The 26,443-nt window shown below is 34.6% G+C and overlaps 1 protein-coding gene across 9 annotated transcripts in view; it reads right to left on the minus strand.

The window, feature by feature from the left end:
* DMXL1 (Dmx like 1) overlaps positions 1-26,443 on the minus strand; it is a 140,500-nt gene that overhangs the window by 65,472 nt on the left and 48,585 nt on the right. For all 9 annotated transcript variants that reach the window (XR_009053985.1, XR_009053986.1, XM_057736921.1 and 6 more), the window contains exons 14-27: positions 26,121-26,210; positions 25,938-26,040; positions 24,215-24,334; positions 23,700-23,921; positions 19,892-21,577; positions 18,538-18,645; positions 11,824-11,993; positions 11,234-11,331; positions 10,051-10,216; positions 8,977-9,238; positions 6,389-7,482; positions 5,730-5,921; positions 3,035-3,111; positions 358-485 (exon numbers count right to left, since the gene is read on the minus strand). Coding sequence is in view for 7 of the 9 variants with exons in the window: in XM_057736921.1 (XP_057592904.1) it covers positions 358-485; positions 3,035-3,111; positions 5,730-5,921; positions 6,389-7,482; positions 8,977-9,238; positions 10,051-10,216; positions 11,234-11,331; positions 11,824-11,993; positions 18,538-18,645; positions 19,892-21,577; positions 23,700-23,921; positions 24,215-24,334; positions 25,938-26,040; positions 26,121-26,210 (4,516 nt within the window). In the remaining 2 variants the exon portion in view is untranslated. The remainder of the gene's footprint in view (positions 1-357; positions 486-3,034; positions 3,112-5,729; positions 5,922-6,388; positions 7,483-8,976; positions 9,239-10,050; positions 10,217-11,233; positions 11,332-11,823; positions 11,994-18,537; positions 18,646-19,891; positions 21,578-23,699; positions 23,922-24,214; positions 24,335-25,937; positions 26,041-26,120; positions 26,211-26,443) is intronic.

A 26,443-nucleotide genomic window follows, 5' to 3' on the forward strand; every position in this document is an offset into this window, starting at 1 on the left:
TTAATGCATAAATGTTGAGCTATTTGTTTAAGATAGACAAAATTTGGAAATCTCTAATCTGATTCAAATCTGATAGATAAAACTTAATTGCCATAACAAATGTTTTTCTATTACAACAAAAGCAAAAGTATAAAAAGTGATATAACAAAACATTTGAGCTATTTTAGTATGATGATAAAGAACAAACTAATGTTACATAACTGGATAATTTGCAACAATTGGTGAATAACGAACTAGTATCAATTCTACCAATACTTAACAATGATTATCATACAGCAAAACCAAACCAAACCTACTTTTTCCTCAACTGATTAAGTTCAATAAGAAAAAACTTATACATATATAAATTATTTATACCTGGCCACTGAGCTGGTGATGTATTGGGAGTTATGGCTTCATCTAAGCTTCCTGTTTTCAAAGAATGTCGATGGGGAAGCAGTATTGTCTGATACACCATCCCAGTAAACTGATTTGTTTGAAATGAACTAAGAGAAAAAAAATTCAAATAACAATCTATAATGACCTACAATAATAACAATATAATAAAACAATAATAATAACACACAATAATCTAAAATGAATTTCACATGTAATATTTCCAAGTTTTAGATCTAAGATCTAAGGTACCTTAAATACAACATTTTGTGTATTAGTTATACTGCTTTACATCTAAGTACTATACTTTATAGTCTAGTACTATAATAAAACAAAGTGTCTTTTAAATTTTCTAAATTAAAACAGATATAGCTTTTAAATATATTTACTGAAAGACATAAAATATGTATAAATGAGAAAATTAAATCATTATTGACCACAAGTAGCAAGCTTATATATCAAAATTTAAAACAAGGTTACTGAGTTGAAAACAAAGTCAGTTTAAGTTCAATTTGATATTTAATGGCTAGTCTATCCTACACCAGGGTGGGTTATAGCAGGTATATGCACCAGAGGTGTTTAATGAAAAACATGGTTTCCGTCCTCATGAAATTTATATTCTGGTAGGGGAATCAGACACAAATAATTTTATCATACTGTTATTAAAGACAAAACCTATGCATATAGTGATATGAAAGCAAAAGGGAGGAGTAGTTCACACAATTTGGGAATTCAGGGTAAGCTTCTCTAAGTAAATGACACTTTAAGCTAAAACTAAATAAACTGATCAATAAACAAAGTAAATTACAGCTTGACATAAACTATGAAACAAGTATGAAGAAAAATGGTATGGGGCTTCCCTGGTGGCACAGTGGTTAAGAATTTGCCTGCCAATGCAGGGGACACAGGTTCGATCCCTGGGCTGGGAAGATTCCACATGTCGCAGAGCAACTAAGCCAGTGGGGCACAACTACTGAGCCTGCACTCTTGAGCCCACAAGCCACAACTACTGAGCTCACGTGCTGCAACTACTGAAGCCCGCGACAGAGCTGTGCTCCACAACAAGAGAAGCCACCACAATGAGAAACCCTCACACCACAACGAAGAAGAGTAGCCCCTGCCCGCCACAACAAGAAAGGCCACGTGCAGCAATGGAGATCCAATGTAGCCCCCTAAAAAATAATAAGTAATAAAATAAATCTTAAAAAAAAAAAAAAAAAAAACGAAAAATGGTATGAAAAATTTGTTAAATCCTGTCAGTAATTCCTATATTGTGTTAAGTAAATGAACATAATCTTTAAATACAGCACACTTATTGGTTTAGATCTGCTCTAACTGGCAATCGTCTTAGTCATAACATTTTGACGCATATGGAAATAGTTTCTCTTGCTTTACTTTCCATTTTCAAGATGGCAGAGTAACAACAACAAAAAAACTCCCCTGCTAAAGTAACCCTATGGAAATGATAAGAAAGATAAAAATATGTTGATGAAAACAAAGCCATACTCAATAATGAGGAAGTGAACTTTTGGAGCACCAAGATCAAAGAAATCAAGCTGAAGCTATCACAGGAATACATAACCAGAGTAGTATGCTGAGGTGACCCCTGGGAGTATTCAAACACATGAGATATACAGATAATCGAAAATCAACACAAAGGAAGGCTGACATCATGTAAGAGAAAACAAACTCAGCGACATACCTACACCTGAGGAAGCAAAGACTTACCAGAAGGAAAGTGGTTTATACTCAGAGAGGTTAAAAAGAATAAAAAATAAAGACAGTAAGTTATTTTTTAAAAAGTGGCTATTAAAATCAATAAAGAGATATTAAAATTGAAAGATAGAATTTCTAAAACAAACTCAAATAGGCTAAATAAAAGACACGACATTGCTGAAGAATGAATTAGTGTCTGGAAAATGAAGCTAGGATTTCTCCTGAAATGAAGCAAAGAAATAAAGAAAAATAAAGAAAAGGATCATTTGAGAGGAGAGATATAAGAAAAATAAGAGGGACCTACAAGTTCCAATATCTGTATCACATAAGGAAAGAGAAGTGAGAAGAAAAAATATTTGAAGAAATAGAGTAAGGGAATTTCAAAGAACTAAAAGATATAGAACCCCACAGTGTCAAACAATATGTTTTAAAAGCCTAGGTATATTATAGTGAAACCTTAGGACATAAAGAGAAAAATCATAAACAACAACTACTCTGTAAAATTTTTCTCAGTTCCAAGTTAGTCACTCCTTCCTCTGTGCTCCCTAAGCCTTTTACTAGCTATCATCTTATAGGACATATTATTTAAGTATGATGTCATGTTACATATCACTTATCAGTTCATATGTTTGTCTCTAACTAGACTGACCTTAAGGAAGAAAACCCTATTCCAGTGTATATCACAATGTCTAGCATTAGACAGTGATCAATAAAAGGCTGCTAAATAAGTTACATTGTGAAGAGTTTACTTGAGATGCATTTACCATAAAGATACATGCTAAAATTTCAAAAATGAAAAAAAGGACTCAACACTTCAGCCATATGCTTTTTTCATTATTTAAAGTGGACTGCTGTATACAGCATTGCTAAAGCAAGAACATACAAATTCTCAAACCTCATCAGTTACTGCAAACATTGTTAAGTTTCACAAGAAGATATTTACCTGTAGTTATGACTACCACAAAGGCACTGATAAATACAAGCAGAAAGTGAAGCTGCTAAAGTATGCATGACATATACCTGGAAAAAAAACAACAGAAAGTTACTTTATAACTTTTAAAAAATGTAGCTTTTTTCAAGACCTAATATAATCAGCATTCTAAAAAAGATGAAAAAACTATTTTGCCCTTATAAACTATTTCCTTTTTCTCCTTAATATTCATTTCTATCTAGAGAGGTCTCGCTACAAACAAACTAAAAATATACACACAAACAAACAAAACCTGAGGACTTTGGTGGAAATTATAAAACACATACCTGCTACCTAATTTCTGTTTTAAGGGCAAATGAGAACAGATGTTAGCTATTCAGCAGCTCAATGAGCCATGCATTAAAAGCAAGCCCTCTAAGACTCAACTTACACCTTCCTCAACCAAAATATGAAGCCCAGCCTGATAAATGACAGTTCACTTATGAACAGATTACTGAAGAATGTGCTACCACATAGTCAAGTTACTACAGAAAACAATTTGAAGAGAGTGAAATTTTAGAGAAAGAAGATATGAAAGACAGCAACTGAAAGGCAAATACTTGTACTGAAGACAGGGCTCTAAACATGGCATGACAAGAGAAGTAACAGAAGTAGATCTGAGGATGAGGGAGAAGCTTAATCTAGGTAAGAAAGTAGGCTAGACTATTAAAGTACCAGGTTCTTACAGGGAGATCAACTTGATGATTGGTGATGACTTAGAGGGGTGAGATAGGGAGGGTGGGAAGGAGTCACGGGAGGGAGGGGATATGGGGACATACGTATAAATACAGCTGATTCACTTTGTCGTACAGCAGAAACTGGCACGACAGTGTAAAGCAATTACACTCCAATAAAGAGCTTAAAAAAAAAAAAAGGCTAGGTTCTTGATCTAATGATGAAGCATGATACTCTCTTGTGCAGATTAAAATCTAATTGCTATTTTTCCTTCAATTATCAAGACGTGATATGAATTAAAATAAAAGATAGCATCATACAAATGAAGACAGCAAAGACCACATACAGGAGACTGTAAAAATGATATTCTCTAGCTTTTCCAATCAAAAGGTGGAGTCTATTTCTCCACTTACTGAATTTGGGCTGATTCTGTGACTTGCTTTGGGCAAGAGGATGCAGCAGAAGTGATGTGTTATTTCTGAACCTAGTTCTCTAAAGGCCTTGTAAATTCTACTCTTGCTCCTTAAACCCCTGGAAGCATTATGTGAAATAACCCAGGTGAAATGGTTAATTTTATGTGTCCATTTGACTGGGCCAAGGGGGTGCCCAGACATTTGGTCAAACATTGGTAGAACTGGTAGAATGAGTAAAGATGGTTGCCTTCCTGATTGTGAGTGGGCCTTTTCCAATGAATTGAAGACCTGAATAAAACAAAAAGGCTGAGTATGAGGGAACTTCTGCCTGGCTGCATTAAGCTGGGACACTGGTCTTTTCCTACCTTGGGACTAGAACTGAAACACTGGCTCTTCTTGGGTCTCAGGCCTGTTGGCGTTCAGACTGGAACTTACACTATTAGCTATCCTGGTTGTCAGGCCTTTGGACTTAGACTGGAACTAAACAATCCATTTTTCTGGGTCTCCAGCTGGCTGACAAGATCTTGAGACTTCTCGGCCTCCATAATTAAGTCAGCCAATTGCTTATAATAAGGCTCTTTCTATAAACACACACGCACACACCCTATTGGTTGTATTTCTTTAGAGAACCCAGGCTAATAGTCTAGGCTTGCTTCCTGGAGGATGAGACACATCCCAAAGTCTTTGGTCATCCCAAAGTTTCCTGTCAGCCTTGCAAACTGTCTGCCATCCACCAGAAACGTAAATAAGGCCATCCTAGGTCATCCAGAATCCAGTCAACCTGCCAGCTGACCAAAGACAAATGAAGGTATCCAGCTATCAGTCCAGCTGGCTCACAGACTCATAAGCAAAATAAATCATGGCTATTTTAAGCTACTAATGTTTTAGGGTGGTTCTTCAGCAGCAAAAGCTGATACACCAGGGTTATGCTTATTATTAAGAGTTAAATATGGAATAGAGTTTGGTTACAATAAGCACAATCTGAAGAAAATTAAATTCCTAATTGTATAATAAGCAATGTGGGCATTTATTCTACTGAGCATTACAGGCAATAAAGTGGCAAAATTAATTTATAACGGTTAAGGTTATCCAGGAAGGTAAAACTATAGGAGAGACTACCATTAGACAAGAAGAAAATTGGATGGCATGACATCACAGCCTGTGAGGTGGGAGAGAATCGGATGACAGACTATGAGAAAAAAAAAAAGATACATACTAGTACTTTTACATAATATTAAGTTTCCTTCCCTAAAAAAACAATCAGCTTTTTGGCTAAGTGTACTGCTAAAGAATTACTCACAAATGTGCATACACACTATTACTCATACCTAAATGAAGTGGTTAAAGAAGACGAAATAAAAGCTAAAAACTGAAGTATCCTATTGGGTATAAGTAATACAAGTATGATGAGCCTGGTCTACAACCAAAAGTTTTCTTTGATCAAAATCAATATAAACTTGGCAAAGTAACAATCACTATGTATAAGGTGATGTTTAAAATTGTTTATAAAAAGCCTTAACACTTTTTAGTTTTATCATAGTAAATAGGTAAATTAAATATTTGAAACTAAGCATACTTACTTTATTGCTTTGGATATCAGGATGGGGTGGTGAATCAAAATTTATTATGGCATGTAGAATATCATGTGTGAGATTACTAAGGTGCAGTAATGGATTGGCAACTACTGTTTTGGCACTGGCTGTACAAGCAAAAAGGAGAGGTACTGAAGTTTGTTCTGAAAGAGGGCTAGGAAATATTGGTTCCGCTGTTTCCTTAAAAACAAAGGGAAAAAAGGTTAATCAACTATTTACAGTTATAATCCATTACTTAAGTAATTCAAGGGTCTATTTGAAAAACTTCAAAACAATTAAAAATTAAAAGCATAACAGAAACTTTATTATAGAGTTAGAAGGGACCTGAGGAGGTCAACCTTCCACCGATTATAATGAAAAATGATGGGGCAATACCCTTGTATCATGATCTCACAAGGCATTCATACAAGAATGTTTAATATAAATTAAGAAGATCACAGGGTCTAATATCAAACTGTCTTTAAACCACAATACAGTCACAACTCTAGAAATTCATAATATGAAGCACCACACAAAAAGCAGCATTCCTTAAAGCAACCATAATTAAGAAAATCAACAATTTTAATATTTAAAAACTAAAAAAGCAATCTCAAAAACTGTTTTTCATGCAAGTACTATTTTGGCTGGTTATCATGTAAGTTACATACCTGCTGAGATTCTTGTAAAAGCAAAATCAATTCCATTCTCACGGATGCAAGACCCCCACCATGGGATCCGTGCAGTATGCAGTAACTAAGGAACATCCTCAAGAGTGACTGATATCTCAAAAGCCACTGTCTTTTTTCCTGAAAATTTTCTCTCAGTTCTTTCACTTTTGTTTGATGAAGCAAATCTTCAGCATCTTCACTTAATCCAAATGCATCTCCATTTTCGTCAAAGGCAGGCTGTAATTCTTCGGGATCTGAACAATAGTCACAAGTTCTCTGAAGGGCTATCACCTCCTTTTCAAGCCAGTGGTACAGCTGGTATCGCAATTTTCCACCATCTATTTCATAGCCAGTAGATAAAGTCCGAAGCTCCACCGTGAGAATCTTTAAACATGCTCTAAATTTTAATTGAACTGCAATTACATCTTCTGATGGATTTAAAATGTCATTTTCATCTAGTGTGCTGAGAGAGTCTGTGTAATTAGAACTTGTTCCATCTATTTTTTCCCCTACTTTTCTCTGTGAAGGTTTTAGCCCCTTGGTTGAAACAGGGAGATCCCCGTTTTCTTCATCGTCCTCACTGTCCCATTTCAGTTCTAAAGAGTCATCCTGAAACACAATGCTTGGCTGGCTCCAGTCAAAAGAAAGAGTAGAGTTTGACTGCTTCTCTGAGGAACTCTCTGAAGAAGATCCAAAACCATTCATCAGTGACTGTGACCAATCAACAGCAGAAGACTTATCTTCCCTTGCATCCGATTTTAATGGAGAAGAAGGAGAACAGACTTTACTAGTATCCAGAAAACTAGATGTTCTACAAAAAGGTTTCGTTTTCTTGATGACTTTTGGCATCTTTGATAATACTTCCAAAGCCAACATAGGGCAGCCAGCTTTTAAATGAGCACTGGCAGTAGTAAAAAATAATCTTCTTTCACTTAAATTAATTGTTCCTGCCAGTCCACTTTTTCCTGTTAAACTCATGTGTGTGGAAAATGCATCAGATGATCCAAAATGACGTCTCAGCAAAAGAGGATGTGTTCTTAGATAATTGTAGAAATTAAAAACTGCAGGATTGCAAGCTGACATCATGACTTGATCTGAAAGTAAATTCATTTTATGAGCTAAGAAAAATTCTTCAAGGGTTGTAATGTAGTCCTTTTTCTCTACCATGGCACCTTTATCTACCTGGTCTTGGGAGAAAAACTTGAGACCACACTAATACATAACACTGAACAGACAAGAATACACTTATAATGAAAGTGTTCTAACACAGCAGGAAAACAAAGGTTATGCTGATTTCACATCTCCTCGGGTAACAATCTAAGACATTTTAAAACATCATTACACACTCTTAGTTCTTCTTCTCCTGCTTTCCTGGACACTCCTTCTCAGTCCGTCTGCTCTGCTAGATCTTCCTCATCTTCTCTACTTTTAAATGCTGAGTGTCCCAGAGTTCAGTACTTGACTTCTTTTCTATCCACACTCCGTAAGTGAACTCCTACAGTCCCATGGCTTTAAATACTATCTATATATGATAACTTGTGCATCTCTATTTCTAGTTCCAACTTCACCCTGTAAATCAAGAATATATATCCAAAGGCCTAAATTATGTTTCCATTTACATGTACATATTCTTGCCTCAAGGCCTTTTTATTTACTGTGCACTTACCTTAAAAACCTCTCTTTACTTAGGTATCTGCACTGACTGATTACTCACTCATTTCAATTCAGTCACCTTACCTGAGAAGACTTTTCTATCTAAAGCAACACTCTCCAAAATCTGCTCCTGGCCTTCCCCTTATCATTTATCTACTGCTCAAACTAAAAACCCAGGAGTTAAACTTGATTCTCATTCCCTTCATATTCCATATCCAATTCAGTCCTACCTAGTCCACTTTAAAATTATAGTCCAAATCCAACCACTTCTCTTTCCTGGTATATCACTATTTTCTTCAAAACATTTATATGCAGGGCTTCCTAGGTGGCGCAGTGGTTAAGAATCCGCCTGCCAATGCAGGGGACCGGGGTTCAAGCCCTGCTCCAGGAAGATCCCACATGCTGTGGAGCAACTAAGCCCGTGCGCCACAATTATTGAGCCTGCACTCTGGACCCCAGGAGCCACAACTATTGAGCCCATGTGCTGCAACTACTGAAGCCCACACGTCTAGAGCCCATGCTCTGCAACAAAAGAAGCCACAGCAATGAGGAGCCCACGCACCACAACGAAGAGTAGCCCCCACTCACCGCAACTAAACAAAGCCCGCTCACAGCAAAAAAGACCCTACACAGCCAATAAAATAAATTTATATGTAAAAAAAATTTATATGCAAATATTGATAACATCTATGTTCAATACATCGATTTCATAAAAACAGAAAAGCCAAAGTCCTTGGTTTTCAAAGGATTTAGCTTTTTTGGGGGAAAAAAAAAGAACTGTATACAAACTCAGTGCCCCCAGCTAAACCATAAAGTCTTAGACCATGTATGTCTTAAATTTGCTGTGCATTACCCTTAGCACCCAACAGTGTGTTCTGAACCTGGCAAATACTAATAGAACTCTTAATCATTAACATCTTAGAAGTGTAGCTTACCATCATCCTCTCTGATCGGTTGCTTTATTAATGTTTCCAGAGAACTACTATAATCTTCTAAAATCCAATATGCCATACTTCGAAGAAAAGGATCATAATGCATATTTATATTCAACAAGTTGAGTTCATTGACAGGAGAATCAATTCCCAAAACTTTTTTACGTAAAACAGATTTATATGTTGCAGATGTATCAAATTCAGACTCATAGAGTCTTGCTATTACAAGAGCCAACTGAATGTCATTCAGTTTCTCAAGACATACCTTCAAAAACAAGAAATATTGTTTATAAATAAGGGTATCTCCCATTTTAAGGTAAATGCAATTGACTCACTGATAACTAGACGAACACAAAGCTTTATTAATATCCAAAATTAGTAAACAAGGATGAAAAACAAAACATATGCTGCTTGCTTCAGCAAATCTACTTGACAACATTTATGTTAATTTACCTGGTAGTACTAAATACATATTTACAAAAATAATTAGCCTAATGAAAAAATACTGAATAATTCCTAATAGCATCAATTCAAATGACATATTTTGTTTTACTCTTGAGCTTTTACTCTTCCCCATCCACTTCAGCAGACTATCATGTTTCCAAATCAAGAAGCTGTTTTGAATCACTTGTATGAAACTATGAGCAAAAGGGCAATTTGAGATAGAAATATTATATTTTAAATATTTATAACTTTTTGTAAGGTTTACTTAGAAATAATCAGTTAAAAATTTGCTAAGGTTCGTGAACTAACACAGAGCCAAATATAAGTCCAAATACGTTTAAAGTGATGACAAATTTTTTATTTTTTTTAACCTGCTCATAAATATTCTTAAAAGTTGGATCAACTACCTATCTCTATCAACCAACACAAGCTGGTTAATTTCAATTCTGTATAAACAGCATTCAAGCTAAATGACAAAATTTTAAAGTTGCTATTAAATATTACCAGTTACTTTAGGCATTAAGCCTTGTGTCGGTTCCACTATACTTGAGTTGAAATTAAAAAATAAAAATTGAAACCATAAAGAGCTTAAAAGGATGATAATGCTATTTTTTTAAAAAATTCATTCATTACCTCAATTGCATCTCTGAGGCAACCAGCTAAAAGAAAAAATGCTGCCGAATGTTCAAATCTCTGTTTTCCTAACAAAGAAAAAGCATTCTTTAAAGCTGCTTTACGCCATCTCTCATCCTCAAAATTGTGTCCAAAAAACTGTGTCATCTTGGAATCATTTTGGGATCTATAAAGAAAAAAGACAGTATGAAAATTGTGGAACATAATGTTTCTACATCATAACCAATTTTATGAAGTTAGCCAGTTAAAACTTAAGACTCAAAAGAAAACATTTTCCAGTTCATAAATTACTATATATTTGCTTCTTTTCTGAGCGAAAAGAACATTTATGGTAAACATGTACTTTTCCATATAAATTTCAGAGATTATTGAAAAAAATTCTTTCAAACTATCAATACAAAGAAAACTGCATTAGCAGCACTGTGAGAAATTATTTTTAAACCTATACAAAATATATAATTTATATTAACTTCTATGCTATCTTACCATTTAAACTTAATCACCTTTAACACCCCTGGCCACCTGAGGATGATTTTGATGATAAAAATCCAAGGAATTTGTCCTCAAGTAAAACAATCCTAAAAGATTTAATTAGTCTCTTAGAAAACTGACTGATACCATGATTTTCCCCCAAAGGTTGCTATTCACATGGATATATCTAGAACTGAACCCCTAACAAATAGCTGATGAATAGTGAACTAATTATGACAATCACATTCACCAAATCTAGCAGAGGACAAGTAAAAGAGACAAATTCTAAATGACCCTAGCTCAAGAATGGGGTCAGGATCCTTAGGAAGAGGGTGGTTTGGAAGGATAGCCTGGTCCAAGAGCTCCTGATAGGACAAAGGGTAGATGCATTTTCAAAACTCTACCAATTCATCTTCTTCCCCACTCCAGATAAAGTTTCCGGTTTAGTTCTTTGTCCTATAGGACTGTCATGAGAAGTTATTAAAATAAGCAAAAAATAAAAATGTTTTTCTGGACTGATAAACCTAAAAAAACTAATGTGACCTCATCAAGATGCTTCTGCTCTGAAAGACACCTGGGTTTCTTTCACATGAAATCTCTTAAATACAAAAATAACTAACAATCTACATAAATCATACTAACAAGAACAACCAATCTTTACTTCATACTCTTTATAGAAAGTTTTTCATTTTGAAGCAGTTTTTTTACCTACCTATATAATCCCCAAATCACAGCTTTCTTTTTCATTGCAAGGTAAAAAATAGCAGCATCTAAAGGATCATTCTTTTTATAAAAGGCTGCTTTGGCCACCTATAATTAGAAAATATTGGTCAAAATTTCACAGAAACAGTTTTAAGTAAACACTTTTCTTCATATACACAACTGTCATACATTCTCTAATGTTCAATAAATTAAAAAAACTGTGCATGAATGTATGCATGTATATGTAAATTTATTAATTTATTCATTTATTTTATAATTACAAAAGTAATCATTGTGGTGACCTGCAAGATTACAAAGATGTGGAAACAGGACCATGCTTTTCATTACAAGCTCTTCTGTATTGTCTAAATGCATATATATTATTTTGTAAAAACCAGACATATACTACTAAACAAATATATCAACTAGCAATTTAAGAATTAGAATATGCATTTAAAAAATTATATTAACATGCTATTTTGAAATATAAAGAATATTTAAAAGCATTTTAGTGAGTAACAGGAAAGGAAACATGGAATACCATTTAAATAAACATGCAATACATATTAATTCATTTTTACACCAAAATAAAACACTCACCTTTTCTATGCATTTTCGTAAGACGCGGGTATTCCGGACCCACCATCCAATGCCCATAGCTCTAAGTTCAGACCATGTGGGATTGTCTTTCTGCATTGCTGGCAACATGTTCAGCAGCTCTTCTTCTGCTACTGAATGAAACGCCCAGGCAAAATGACTAGTAGACAGGCCTAAAGAAATATCAAAAATAATGTTAAAACAAGTACCGTATGCTACCTCATATATATGGAATCTAAAAAAAAGGGTACTGATGAACCTAGTGACAGGGCAAGAATAAAGATGCGGATGTAGAGAACAGACTTGAGGACATGGGGTGGGGGGCGAAGGGGAAGCTGGGATGAAGTGAGAGAATAGCACTGACATATATACACAACCAAGTGTAAAACAGATAGCTAGTGGGAAGCTGCTGTATAACACAGGGAAATCAACTCGATGATGGGTGATGACTTAGAGGGCTGAGATAGGGAGGGTAGGAGGGAGTCAAGGGAGGGAGGGGATATGAGGATATATGTATAAATACAGCTGATTCACTTTGATGTACAGCAAAAACTGGCAGAACAGTGTAAAGCAATTATATTCCAATAAAAAGCTTTAAAAAAAAGTCAAAAAAAATAAAATGGATATCAAATTTTAAAAAATATATATAAATATGATCATATAATGACGATCAGAAATGTGTTCCATATTTCCAATAAAAATGCCTAAAAGTTTATACAAGACACACAGAGTTGTAAATGTGTGGGGTTGAAGGGAATATGGGTTGTTTTTTTTCCTTGCTTCTCCAAATAACTTGATCACATAAATATTTTCTACAATTAAAATACATTTTTTAAAAAAGATAAGAAAAAAAATGCTTATGGGCAAATGCCACTGTGCTGAGTCTTTCTAGTCTCTAATATGTCTGACCTCCTCTGGTCAACATCTGTTGTGTGGATCTAATTCCATGGAATTAAAAAAGCATCAGGGAGACAGTACCAGCTGGTACTTAATAGAATTTAAGACTGCAAAAACTCTGGAATCAGAATGTATAAATTAAATTCCAGCTCCAACCTAACTAACTATATAATTCTGGCTAAGTCACTTAGTCTCTTGATACCTCAATTTCCTTATATTACAAAAAGTGAATGATCATGGCAGCTACCTCATTACACTGTTGTAAGGATTGAAGAAATAATATAGTCAAAGCATTTGGGATAGTATCTAGCACATAATAACTTTTATTACCCCCAAATCACCATATTAATAAGATACTTTTATATTTATAAAGCATCACTCACATCAGCAAGTCTCTCAACCTACTGGCCCACATGTGGTGGTGTTTATCGTTCAGCTTCTATTTTCTCTCTTCATATTACATTTTGTTTAGTAGTACCAAATTAAGTAAATGATTAATTATAAGATGTGGCTTTCACTTATATGAACATACAAACTCAAATTTTTAACGTAATATACAGTGCCAAGGAATCTGAAATGCCCATTATACCAAAGTCTTTGGAAATAAACCGTAATTAAAAAACAAACTACTACACTGTTGAATGAACTGTTATTCTAAATTATTTTTAGATTCCTATTATCTCTAAACCAAGTTTAATAATTTTTCATAAATAAATAAATAAATAATCTTACTTAGAATTTTAGCATCTCTTTTCCAAAGCTAAATGCAAAATAAAAGGAAGGAGGAAGCCGAAATAGAAACAGAGAAAAGAGACAGAGACTAATGAGCAGAGGTTAACCTGTAGAGTCCCCCCAACAACACTGTTTAAACCTTTAAATCCAATAATCTTGGAAGTGAGCTCTATCTCTTAAACTTGGGGGGGACTCAGCCAATAAATATCTTGTTTTGCTTAAATTATCTTAAATTTAAGTAAAGTATTTCTATTACTTTGGGAGTTCTGACTAACAATATAAAACAACTTGAAATGTTATTAAACTGATATCTGAAATATACATTAATGTTTACAGCAGTTTTGGGGGAGGGTGGATTTTTATTTTCTATGTTCTGTACTCTGTTTTTGTACAACAAAATTGAGTATGTATTATTTCTATAACAAAAATTGTATTCAAATTTTGGGGAGGGGATGGAAAATGATATTCCATGCAAATGGAAATCAAAAGAAACCTGGAGTAGCAATACTCATATCAGATAAAATAGACTTTAAAATAAAGAATGTTATAAGAGATAAGAAAGGACACTGCATAACGATCTAGGGATACACACCCAACATAGGAGCACCTTAACACATAAGGCAAATGCTAACAGCTTTAAAAGAGGAAATCGACAGTAACACAATAAATAGTAGGGAACTTTAACACCTCACTTACACCAATGGAGAGATTATCTAGATAGAAAATTAATAAGGAAACACAAGTTTTAAATGACACAATAAACCAGATAGATTTAATTGATATTTATAGGACATTCCACCCAAAAACAGCAGATTACACTTTCTTCTCAAGTGCACATGGAACATTCTCCAGGATAGATCACATCTTGGATCACAAATCAAGCCTCGGTAAATTTAAGAAAACTGAAATCGTGACAAGCATCTTGTTCAATCACAATGCTATGAGATTAAAAATCAATTATGGGAAAAAAAAAAACGTAAAAAACACAAACACCTAGAGGCTAAACAATTCGGTACTAAATAACCAAGTGAACACTGAAAAAATCAAAGAGGAAATCAAAAAATACCTAGAGACAAATGACAAAGAAAATATGATGATTCGAAACCCACGGGATGCAGAAAAAGCAGTTCTAAGAGGGAAGTTTATAGCAATACAATCCTACCTCAAGAAACAAGAAAAATCTCAAATAAACAATTTAACCTTACACCTAAAGGAACTAGAGAGAGATGAACAAACAAAACCCAAAGTTAGTAGAAGGAAAGAAATCATAAAAATCAGAGCAGAAATAAATGAAACAGGAACAAAGAAAACAACAGCAAAGGTCAATAAAACTAAAAGCTGGTTCTTTAAGAAGATAAACAAAATTGATAATCTTTAGCCAGACTCATCAAGAAAAAGAGAGAGAGGACTAAAATCAATAAAATTAGAAATGAAAAAGGATAAGTTACAATGGACACCGCAGAAATACAAAGCATCATAAGCAACTACTACAAGCAAAATATATGCCAATAAAATGGACAACCCGGAAGAAATGGGCAAATTCTTAGAAAGGTATAACCTTCTACGATTGAACCAGGAAGAAATAGAAAATATGAACAGACCAATCACAATGAATGAAATTGACACTGTGATTAAAAATCTCCCAACAAAAAAAGTCCAGGACCAGATGGCTTCACAGGTGAATTATATCAAACATTCAGAGAAGAGTTAACACCCGTGCTTCTCAAACTCTTCCAAAAAATTGCAGAGGAAGGAACACTCCCAAACTCATTCTATGAGGCCACCATCACCCTGATACCAAAACCAGACAAAGATACTACAAAAAAAGAAAATCACAGACCAGTATCACTGATGAATAAAGATGCAAAAATCCTCAACAAAATACTAGCAAACAGAATCCAACAACACATTAAAAGGAGAATACACCACGATCAAGTGGGATTTATCCCAGGGATGCAAGGATGCTTAAATTCTTCGATGTGATACACTATATTAACAAACTGAAGAACAAAAACCATATGATCATCTCAATAGATTGAAACCAAATTCAACACTGATTTACAATAAAAACTCTCCAAAAAGTGGGCATAGAAGGAATCTACCTCAACATAATAAGGCCATATATGACAAACCCACAGCAAACATCATTCTCAATGGTGAAAAACTGAAAGCATTTCCTCTAAGATCAGGAACAAGACAAGGATGTCCACTCTCACCACTATTATTCAACATAGTTTTGGAAGTCCTAGCCACAGCAATCAGAAAAGAAAAAGAAATAAAAGGAATACAAATTGGAAAAGAAGTAAAACTGTCACTGTTTGCAGATGACATGATACTTTACATAGATAACCCTAAAGATGCCACCCGAAAACTACCAGAGCTAATCAATGAATTTGGTAAAGTTGCAGGATACAAAATTAATGCACAGAAATCTCCTGCATTCCTAAACACTAACAATGAAAGATCAGAAAGAAATTAAGAAAACAATCTCATTCACCATTGCAAAAAAAGAATAAAATACCTAGGAATAAACATACCTCAGAAGGTAGAAGACCTGTACGCAGAAAACTATGAGACACTGATGAGAGAAATCAAAGATGAGGGACTTCCCTGGTGGCACAGTGTTTAAGAATCTGCCTGCCAATGCAGGGGACACAGGTTCAAGCCCTGGTCCGGGAAGATCCCACATGCCTGGAGCAGCTAAGCCCGTGCACCACAACTACTAAGCCTGCACTCTAGAGCCCTTGGGCCACAACTACTGAAGCCCATGTGCTCTAGGGCCCATATTCTACAACTACTGAGCCTGTACGCTGCAACTACTGAAGCTTGTATGCCTAGAGCCCACACTCTGCAACAAGAGAAACCACCACACTGAGAAGCCTACGCACTGCGATGAATAGTGGCCCCCATTTGCCGCAACTGGAGAAAGCCTGTGCACAGCAATGAAGACCCAATGCAGCCAAAAATAGATAAAAATAATAAATAAATAAAATAAATAAATTAAAAAAAAAAGAAATCAAAGATGACACAAACAAATGAAGTGATATACCATGTTCTTGCATTGGAAGAATCAATATTGTGACAATGATTATCCTACCCAAAGCAATCTACAGATTCAATGCAATCCCTGTCAAATTACCAACGGCATTTTTTACAGAACTAGAAGAAAAAAATCTTAAAATTTGTATGGAGACACAAAAGACCCTGAATAGCCAAAACAATCTTGAGGGAAAAAAAAACAGAGCTCGAGGAATCAGATGCACTGGCTTCAGACTATACTACAAAGCCACAGTAATCAAGACAAAAACAGAAATACAGATCAATGCAACAGGACAGAAAGCCCAGAGATAAACCCAGCAGACACCTATGGTCAACTAATCTATGACAAAGGAGGCAAGGATATATAATGGAGAAAAGACAGTCTCTTCAATAAGTGGTGCTGGGAAAACTGGACAGCTATATGTAAAAGAATGAAATTAGAACACTACCTAACACACCATACATAAAAATAAACTCGAAATGGATTTAAGACCTAAATGTAAAACCAGATACTATAAAACTCTTAAAGGAAAACATAGGAAGAACACTCTTTGACATAAATCACTGCAAGATCTATTTTGACCCACCTCCTAGAGTAAAGGAAATAAAAACATAAACAAACAAATGAGACCTAATTAAACTTAAAAGTTTTTGCACAGCAAAGGAATTCATAAACAAGACAAAAAGACAACCCTCAGAATGGGAGAAAATTTTTGCAAATGAATCAACAGACAAAGGATTAATCCCTGAAATATACAAATAGTTCATGCAGCTAAATATCAAACAATAAAAAACAACCCAATTAGAAAATGGGCGGAAGACCTAAATAGACATTTCTTCAAAGAAGACATACAGATGGCCAAAAGGCACATGAAAAGCTGCTTAATATCATTATTAGAGAAATGTAAATCAAAACTACAATGAGGTATCACCTCACATCAGTCAGAATGGGCATCACCAGAAAATCTACAAACAATAAATGCTGGAGAGGGTGTGGGGAAAAGTAAACCCCCTTTCACTGTTGGTGGGAATGTAAATTTATACAGCCACTATGGAGAACACTATGGAGGTTCCTAAAAAAAATAAAAACAGAATTATCATGTGACCCAAAAATCCCACTACTGGGCATATACCCAGGGAAAACCATAATTCAAAAAGGCACATGCACCCCAATGTTCACTGCATTCCTACTTACAATAGCCAGGTCACAGAACGTCCTAAACGTCCATCAACAGATGAATGGATAAAGAAGATGTGGTACATATATACAATGGAATATTACTCTGCTATAAAACGGAGCAAAATTGGGTCATTTGTAGAGACATGGATGGACCTACAGACTGTCATACAGTGTGAAGTAAGTCAGAAAGAGAAAAACAAATATCATATATAAATGCATATATGCGGAATCCAAAAAAATGGTACAGATGAACCAGTTTGCAAGGCAGAAACAGAGACACAGATGTACAGAACAAAGGTATGGACACCAAGGGGTAAAGTGGGAGGTGGGGGCAGTGGGCACACGATGAATTGGGAGCCTGGGATTGACATACATACATTAATATGTATAAAACAGATAACTAATAAGAACGTGCTGTACAGCACAGGGAACTCCACTGTAGAGTAGAAACTAACAACACTATAAAACTATACCCTAATTAAAAAAAAAATTGGGAGGGGGAAATGAATTTAGATAGATGTCAATCAAAAAGGAGAAAAAAGAAAATTTAAAGAAATTAAAGAGAATGAAACAATAAATACTAATTGGTCATTAATGTATAATGTATTTGAAAACAAAGCACATAATACCCAGTTGCCCAATTTCCATTTCTTCATTAGCTCTTTCCACCTACCAAAAAAAAAATTCCAGTATTTTTAAGCAAAGAAGATGAGATGAAAGCAAACATTTTTAACATAAATTAAAGAAATTCAGAATGTGTCAAACTTGTCATCATTATCATATAAGGGCAAAAACAAACTTAAATGTTCTTAAGCCTCTCTTCTACTCGCCCTACTTCCTTTTACTAGATAGATTACTACCAAAATCACCTTGGTGAAGGAGCTGAGCTCGATAAGCTGGAAGAGAAGTTGTAAGAAAAGTATGAAGTCGAACAGCCAAAAGAAATTTTAAGCCGCATTCATCGAGAGTTTCTCCGCCTATAAAAAAGAAAAAAAAAAAAGCATTTTTACTTGTAAAAATCCATTTCATAAGCAAAATACAAGTAAATGCTAATAATTCTAGCAAGCAGGGTATGTCACAGCACCAATTACAGGGTTATAGAGACAAAATGTGAAACTGACAAATGTTATCAGTCTAAATATTACCTAATGTTTCTTTTTTCTATACAATTATACATTACAGAAGAAAGCTGTATACTTAATTTAAAAAATAATAAAGAAGAGAATAAATTGACTCAGGGTCTCTGACATTTTTTAAATAATATAATCTCCTGTAACATGAATATTTAAATTAAAATGTGACTGAATTTTAAAATAGTTTAACCTTCTCTGTGGTATGTTATGATATTTTCCATAGTGATTCAAGTCACACACCCATTCCAATAACTGCTAACACTGGAAGAAATGGCTATATGGTAGGGGGGACTGATTTTTAATTTAAATGAATAAAAACATAAAACACTTATAGCCACATCAAAAAATAATATCTACTAGTAATATTTCATGTCACAATTCATGACCAATGTATTTTTTCTTAAAGTTTTAATTTTTATTATTGTTATTCTTTTTTCTTAAATTTACCCCACATTTTCCTTTCAAGCATAGTTCAAGGGGTACATCCCACTAACCTATATCTGATGCACAAGGCTAGACTTAATTTCAGACCCTACTTGAAATCTGATGGGAATTCTACAAATTTATTCATAACTCAGGAGATTAAAGACAAAAATGCTTTCTGGGTGAGGAAAAGACCTAATTTTATTAGGCTTGTTTGCTGCTATTTCTAACAAGGAGTATACATTAATGTTAATTTTTTAAAAACCTCAATATGCAAAAGCCCAAATTAACAGTGAATTACTACAATGTGAAAAATAAATAAAGGAGAAAGCACCTTTTATTTTGGGGTTTCTAAAGTAATTATTTACTAAGAAAGTTAACTTTTGCTAAACTCAAAAGCAATTAGTTGGATTTTTAACATTATTAAGTAGACAGGTAAAAATGACTTGGCATAATGAATCTTTGTGCACTTTGCCAGAGTACTATGATTTATGGGATAAATAACATATATTCAAGTTAAAACTATTGTGAAGGCAACAATGATGATTTAAAAAACTTCATGGCTATCATTCTTACAAAAAATATTTAAGATTATTTTCTGTGAAAAAATAAGTAAAAATATTATCATCAATTTTCCCTCTAATCCTATAACCCAATTTAGTTTTACCTTGGCTTCTGTCTCTGCTTTCTCCAATATCTGTGCTGGTAGTTGCAATTGTATCTGCTAAAGCCATCAAAGACATCTGCTCCATGCGGCTGAGTCCTGGTAAACTAGAATGAAGTAAGTGGCCAGAAAGAACCTGAGCATGCTCAGGACCAAAGTAAGTTGGACTGTATTGTGAAAGGTCAATAACCCTGGGCTTTGTATTTTCTTCATCTGTCTCTAACACATGAGTATCAGTCATTAAAGCTGAGATCTGAAAAAGCTCATCATAACTTTCTTTTGACAATTGGTTTGAGTTATTTAAGGTACTCTGATTACTAGATTTCTCCAAGGATGAGTAACAGCTATCATCATCTGCTGCAAGTAAGGCATATAAAGGAAGTGGAGGGACAGAATCGATTTCTGTGTAATCTGTATTTTCACTCTTGTTGAATGCCTGGGGGTCTCTAGTAGTACTTCCACTAGCACTGATGGTGAGAGACCTAAGCCGGCGATCATGATTAGATTCAGCTTCATTCAGAGCCACAACTTCCCCAGCAATGCACTTGACAAGATGTGACAGGATGGCCTTTGCTCTCCGAACTTTGCCAAGATCCATGAGTTCCAAAAGCTGCAAAGGATGGTACTGAGGTAAAGTTGGGGAAAGAACATGAGCAGCTTCAAAAAGACCCGAATCTTCCATATCCACAGAAGGATCAAGCGCAGTTTTCTTTCCACAGATTTTCTGGGCAAGACTGGTCATGGATCGAGTCAGAGTTTTCTTTGGAGGATGTAATCCAGAACTTGATGAGTTACTCTGTTTTATTAAACTTATTATAGATGGAGTGCTCCCACTGTATGAATCTGTTGTAACAGGTTCTTGTTTAGAAGATGGCTGCCATTGGGAATATACATGCATTTCACAATCCATTCCTACCACCAGAATGCCATCCCGGACCCATGATAAAGAAACAGGAAAAGGTGGAGAGCCTTCTACAGAAGAAACCAAGTCCACACTTCGTAACAGTACAAATTTAGAAAGAGACACAACTTTAGTACTTTCCCAGAGAGGAAATGCCAGGCTTTCCTTCCCAGTCTGTTCTTGTACTTTGCCAGCCAGGGGTCCATACATAAAAAGTTTTGATCCAATTCCTACAGTCAGAATATGAGAACCATCTTCTCTAGACATCCAATCTAAGTGAACTAAATGCTTTGTGTTTGATGTGACACTCTCTTTACTGGATAAATATACCTCTTGTTTATTATAGGCCACTAAATTGCTATCAATACTAATTCCAGAATCCAACACTGTATTTAACTCATCTAAATGAATTGTCTGCTCAAGGACCCAACATGAACCTCCTGTAGACTCACATTCAAAAATACTTACATGCATCACAAAGTCCTGAGAAGATCTACTATTAGACGTAGGCTGCTTATACGCTACTGCTAAACGATTTGTGTGTGCACAGCTGACTTCTATAGGCCTACCAGGTATATTTATACTACTATTGTTCTGCAGTCCATCTTCAATAAGTAACGGCCATTCTTCCCAAATGTATTTAAGATCCATTTCTCCATTCTCTGATGTGGCAGATTCTCCATCTGTTACTCTACATCTCCAGAATCTTACTTTCTCATCTGAGCATGACGTTGCCAGTAAGTAAGGAGCACTGCATACGGGATATATGGAAGAAGAACTCAGATGTCCTAGAAGAAAAAATAATCCATTGACAAAATGTCAAATTTGCTTAAATATATGTTTTCTTGTACTAAAGGTTTTAGTCTTTTACATGAACTAGTGTTAACAACATGACAGTCAATATTTAGCTTAAGGATCAACAAGATCAGTAAGAAGCTTTTAATGACATCAAAAAGGTATATAAAAAGGACATTATTACCAAAACCTAGAGCTGAAAGATAACTCCGAGATAATTTATATATAATGACTCTTGACTAAATGTGTAAGTATCTTATGCCTGAATCAAATAGCTAGATACTAAGGCAGAATTAAATTCTAGTCCTGGTTTTCAACCCAGCATTCTTTTCATAACTCTTTGCTAGCATTATATATTATTATATCAATACATTATTAAGATATCAATACATTTTTAAAAACTTTTCAATATTCACTGGCTACTTCTCTGTGATATTTTTAATACAATTTTGTGAATGGCTCACACTTACCTAAGTACTAAAAGGGTCCTCCACGATTGAAGTGTATTTCATATAAATGATGCTGAGCAGATTCCTAAGTGGGAGGTAATGTTTGCTTGGGCTTAATGTAATTACATACTCTTAATTTCCTAAATCAGGGGTTGGCAAACTTTTTCTTAAAGGGCCAACAAGTAATAACTAGGCTTTGCCAGCCATAGAGTAGCTGTTGCAACTACTCAACATGGCCACCGAAGAACAAAAGCAAGCATACACATAAGTAAATAAATAGGTGTGGCTGTGTTCCAATCAAACTTATTTACAAAACAGGTAGGTGACCCATAGTTTGCCAATCCCTATCCTAAACTATTAAACATAAGCTGCTAATCATAATATAGAAATGTTATACAGAACATTTATTATATTTTAAAAGCATATTTCAACATAATTTTAGTAAGTTTTTTTTTAAAGTCCTCAAGGACTTAGCAGTACTGCATAAAGACACAATTAACATTATCCATTAGTTTCTCTAATGAGAATAAAGAGTTTACCCTTCCCAAAAGTCTTGTTTAAAAAAAAAAAAATTCTCAAGACTAGGAAAAAAGCTTTTATCATATGCTACTCTTTTTGCCAAACAAAACAAATTTCTTCTCTTGCCCTAGGACTTCTTTCTTCCAAACTCTACTTGCACCAAGGATTTACTTCTAGAAACATGGTTTCTCTTACGTCTGCCATATAATTTTTTTTATTAGAATTCAGTAGTGAAGATTATGCTGCTCTGGTTAAGGATAACAGCTCTACAAAAGTCATTTTTTTTCAAACTTTAATTTTCCTTGCATTGATGCCTCTTTTACTAAAATATACAAAAAAAACCCAGAATGTAAAAGTTATCAGGACACTGTTAATACTCCTGCTAACTTCACCAATTAGAAAAGATTAAGGACCTGATAAAATGGCAAACTGAAAAGCATTCAAAGTAATTAGTCAAAAGTGATAGACAAGAAGAACAAAAACTCACACTGTGACTATGAAAATGAAAGAACTAGGTGATAAAAAGATAGATTTTTGTCTTGGTTTTCATGATACCCTTGATACCCTGATCTTTTATGTACGTTGGAATCACCTGGAAGGCTTGTCAAAACAAGACTGCTGGATCTCACCCCAGAGTTTGTGATTCAGTAAATCTAGGGTGTGGCCCAAGAATTTTTATTTCTAACAACTTCCTAAACAATGCTGATGCTGTTGGTCTGGGGACCACATTTTAAGAACCACTGCCCTAAGGATAAGGATGAAAAATATGTATCAGGAACTACACACTTAGAATCCTTCACAGCACAGAGCTCCAGGCAGCTACTACCAATATTATCAAAGTTGGCAAGTAAGGTGCAACCTCATTATTATCTCTGCCCTGGAAACTTTCGCTTTGTCTTCACAAAACGATAATAAAAATTTGTTTTGGAAATCAATATTTAAAACCACAACTGGCTGACAAATGTCAGAGTAATCTGAAAACATAAGTAGGAATTAAAATTTTTAGTTTAGGGTACTTAAAGATATTCTTTCCACTTCTGCGTCTGTATCGATTTAAAAAGTGGGAGATGCACCTATTTTTAAAAAGCACAGTAAACACTCATGCATTATAAACTTTGATTAGCCTCTTTTTACAAAATTTACAAACCTGCTGATGGCTTAACACTTATTATCTCAACTCCTTCTGGCAAATGCAACTCTTGGCTATAAACCATTTCTGAAGACAGGGTCAACTTGCTGGTGCTCTGGAGATTTGCTCTGCAAGCCTGATACTTCTGTGAAAAAGGGGATAGGATCTTCTCTGGAGAAGAAGAATAATGTTCTTCTGGCTGCCAAACTGCTTCAGATATTTTTGTATCTACCTTTTCATCTATAAAACAAAAAAAGAACCACAAACTGAGAGAGAAACCCTTTACAATTGCTACATTTTATAATCCAAAACTGCCTTATAAAAGATAAAAAAAAGTAAACACATTAATATGATTCTTTATGGCAAGAAAATCAGAGAATTGTTTTTTTCTAAACAGAATAAACTACAATCATCCTGTCTCAATAAAAACAGCTTCAAAAAATATCCACTGAACTACCTAACCATATATAATTTGTTAATCTAAGACTACTTCAAGTTAAAAAAAAAAACAAAACAAAAAAACAAAAACTCACCCAATGAGACAGGAATGGACTTTAAATGCAAATTCCACATGTGTAACAATGAACGGTTGTCTTGGGTGTACTCTATTACAATTAGGTAGAATTTTTCAGAAAATCCATTAGGTGAGATGCCTGTTGGTATTAATGATATATTTCACTATTAACATGGATAACTGAGATAACTTATTAAATATAATAAGTCTTCAAGAGATTTGGGTTGTTAACAATATTGAATTCTTATTAATATTTTAATATAGGAAAGAAAAAATCAAGAATTTTGTTGATATAAACAACCCTTTATCCTGTACCTGACATCTTTATTTCTCATTTTTAGCATCTTTCCATCACTGTATTTAGAGGTTACAAAAGCACTACAAGCACTTTTGGGCACAGTTCATGAATTCTGAGGGAAAATGATAGAAGACTAAGAAAGCCGTGGTAAGAAATTAGATATTCAATATAAAAATGCCAAACTCAAAAAAAGTACTTCTCAAAGGAGAAGAAAAATGGGAAAAAAGGTGGAGTAAAGAAACAATGTACAAGAAAAGAAAAATCATCTGGAACAAACACAGAATGCAGATATTATTTATTATAACTTGAGGCTTGTTACTTTAAAGCAACAGGCACACACTGCGCAGTTCCTTGGTAAGTAAAGTTGTTTTTGAGTTTGGTTTGGCTCTGTAACTGAAACTGATAACCAAGATTTTTATTTTGCTGTTTTTCTTTATTCAAAATAACAGTTAATAATGGGTAAAGGAGTTTAATATTTTAAAAACTGTTTAATTATAAAAGTATTAATTAAGACACTCAGCCTTTATAACTTTAGGTCTGAAGCTAATGCTTTAAACTGTAGATTTTTAAAAGGTCAGGTGTTCATATTATCCAAATTGTTGGGCAGGAACAGCTCCCATGCAAGGAGCACTCACACATTAATGATAAAGCACACGCCTACATAATTGATGGGAATTCCCTGGCAGTCCAGTGGTTAGGACTCTGGGCTCTCACTGCAAGGGCCTGGGTTTGATCCCTAGTTGGGGAACTAAGATCTTGCATGCTGCGCAGTGTGGCCAAAAATAAATAAATAATAAATTAGTTAATTTAATTAAATATTTTAAATATTTAACTTAACTAACAAACCCCGCTAATTTTTTTTATTGTTATTGCTTTGTTAAGAATAAAAAGGTACTGATATTTATGATACATATTATCACAAATGTACATAAGGTAATTTTAACCTCAAATAGATATGAAACATTATAATAATTTATCTTTAACTGGGGACTTCCCTGGTGGCACAGTGATTAAGAATCCGCCTGCCAATGCAGGGGACACGGGTTCGATCCCTGGTCCGGGAAGATCCCACATGCCGAGGAGCAACTAAGCCCATGTGCCACAACTACTGAGCCTGCACGTTAGAGCCCACAAGCCACAACTGCTGAGCCCGCGTGCTGCAACTACTGAAGGCCATGAGCCTAGAGCCCATGCTCCACAACAAAAGAAGCCATCGCAATGAGAAGCCAGAGCACTGCAATGAAGAGTAGCCCCTGCTTGACACAACTAGAGAAAGCCCACGTGCAGCAACGAAGACTCAACAAAGCCAATAAATAAAGAAAGAAAGAAATAAAATTATTTTAAAAAATCTTATGACTTGCTATTTGCCAAAAATAAAAAAAATTTACCTTTAACTGGCTAACATACTCTGCATTTTCTCATTACATAAAAAATTCTTCTTTACCTGCATCAGATAATACTCTGTCTTTTCCCAGTCTTTTCTTCTCAAGGTTATTCAAAATGAACTCTTCTTGAAAAACATGAAGCAGCTGGGTTTTTCTGCCTTGCTGAATGTAGATAAATACCAGCGTAAGTTGACATACATATTATTTATCTAATGCTAAGTGGCCAGAAAAATAATACTTACAAGTTTGGTAATGGGATCTAATGCAATAATGCATCCTGGCCTGGCTGTTGACTGTTGACTTACGATGTTAAACACTTCACCAACATATTTCTGTTTTTGAAAAAATGGATAGCTCCTTTATTAAACACTTAAATTAAAAAATAATAACAAATGACATAAAATTTCAGGCATAACAGACAAATAATACATAAGTTCAGGTGAGACTAAATAAATAAGTTCACAAGACCCTTCCATTATAAACATTCGAGGATTTTACTAGGCAATTACACATGAATGAACACAGTTACAGCTCACTTGATGCAGAGAAAAACAAAAGCAATGCT

Source organism: Hippopotamus amphibius, chromosome 1 (genome assembly GCF_030028045.1).
Source record: "Hippopotamus amphibius kiboko isolate mHipAmp2 chromosome 1, mHipAmp2.hap2, whole genome shotgun sequence".
NCBI lineage: Eukaryota > Metazoa > Chordata > Mammalia > Artiodactyla > Hippopotamidae > Hippopotamus > Hippopotamus amphibius.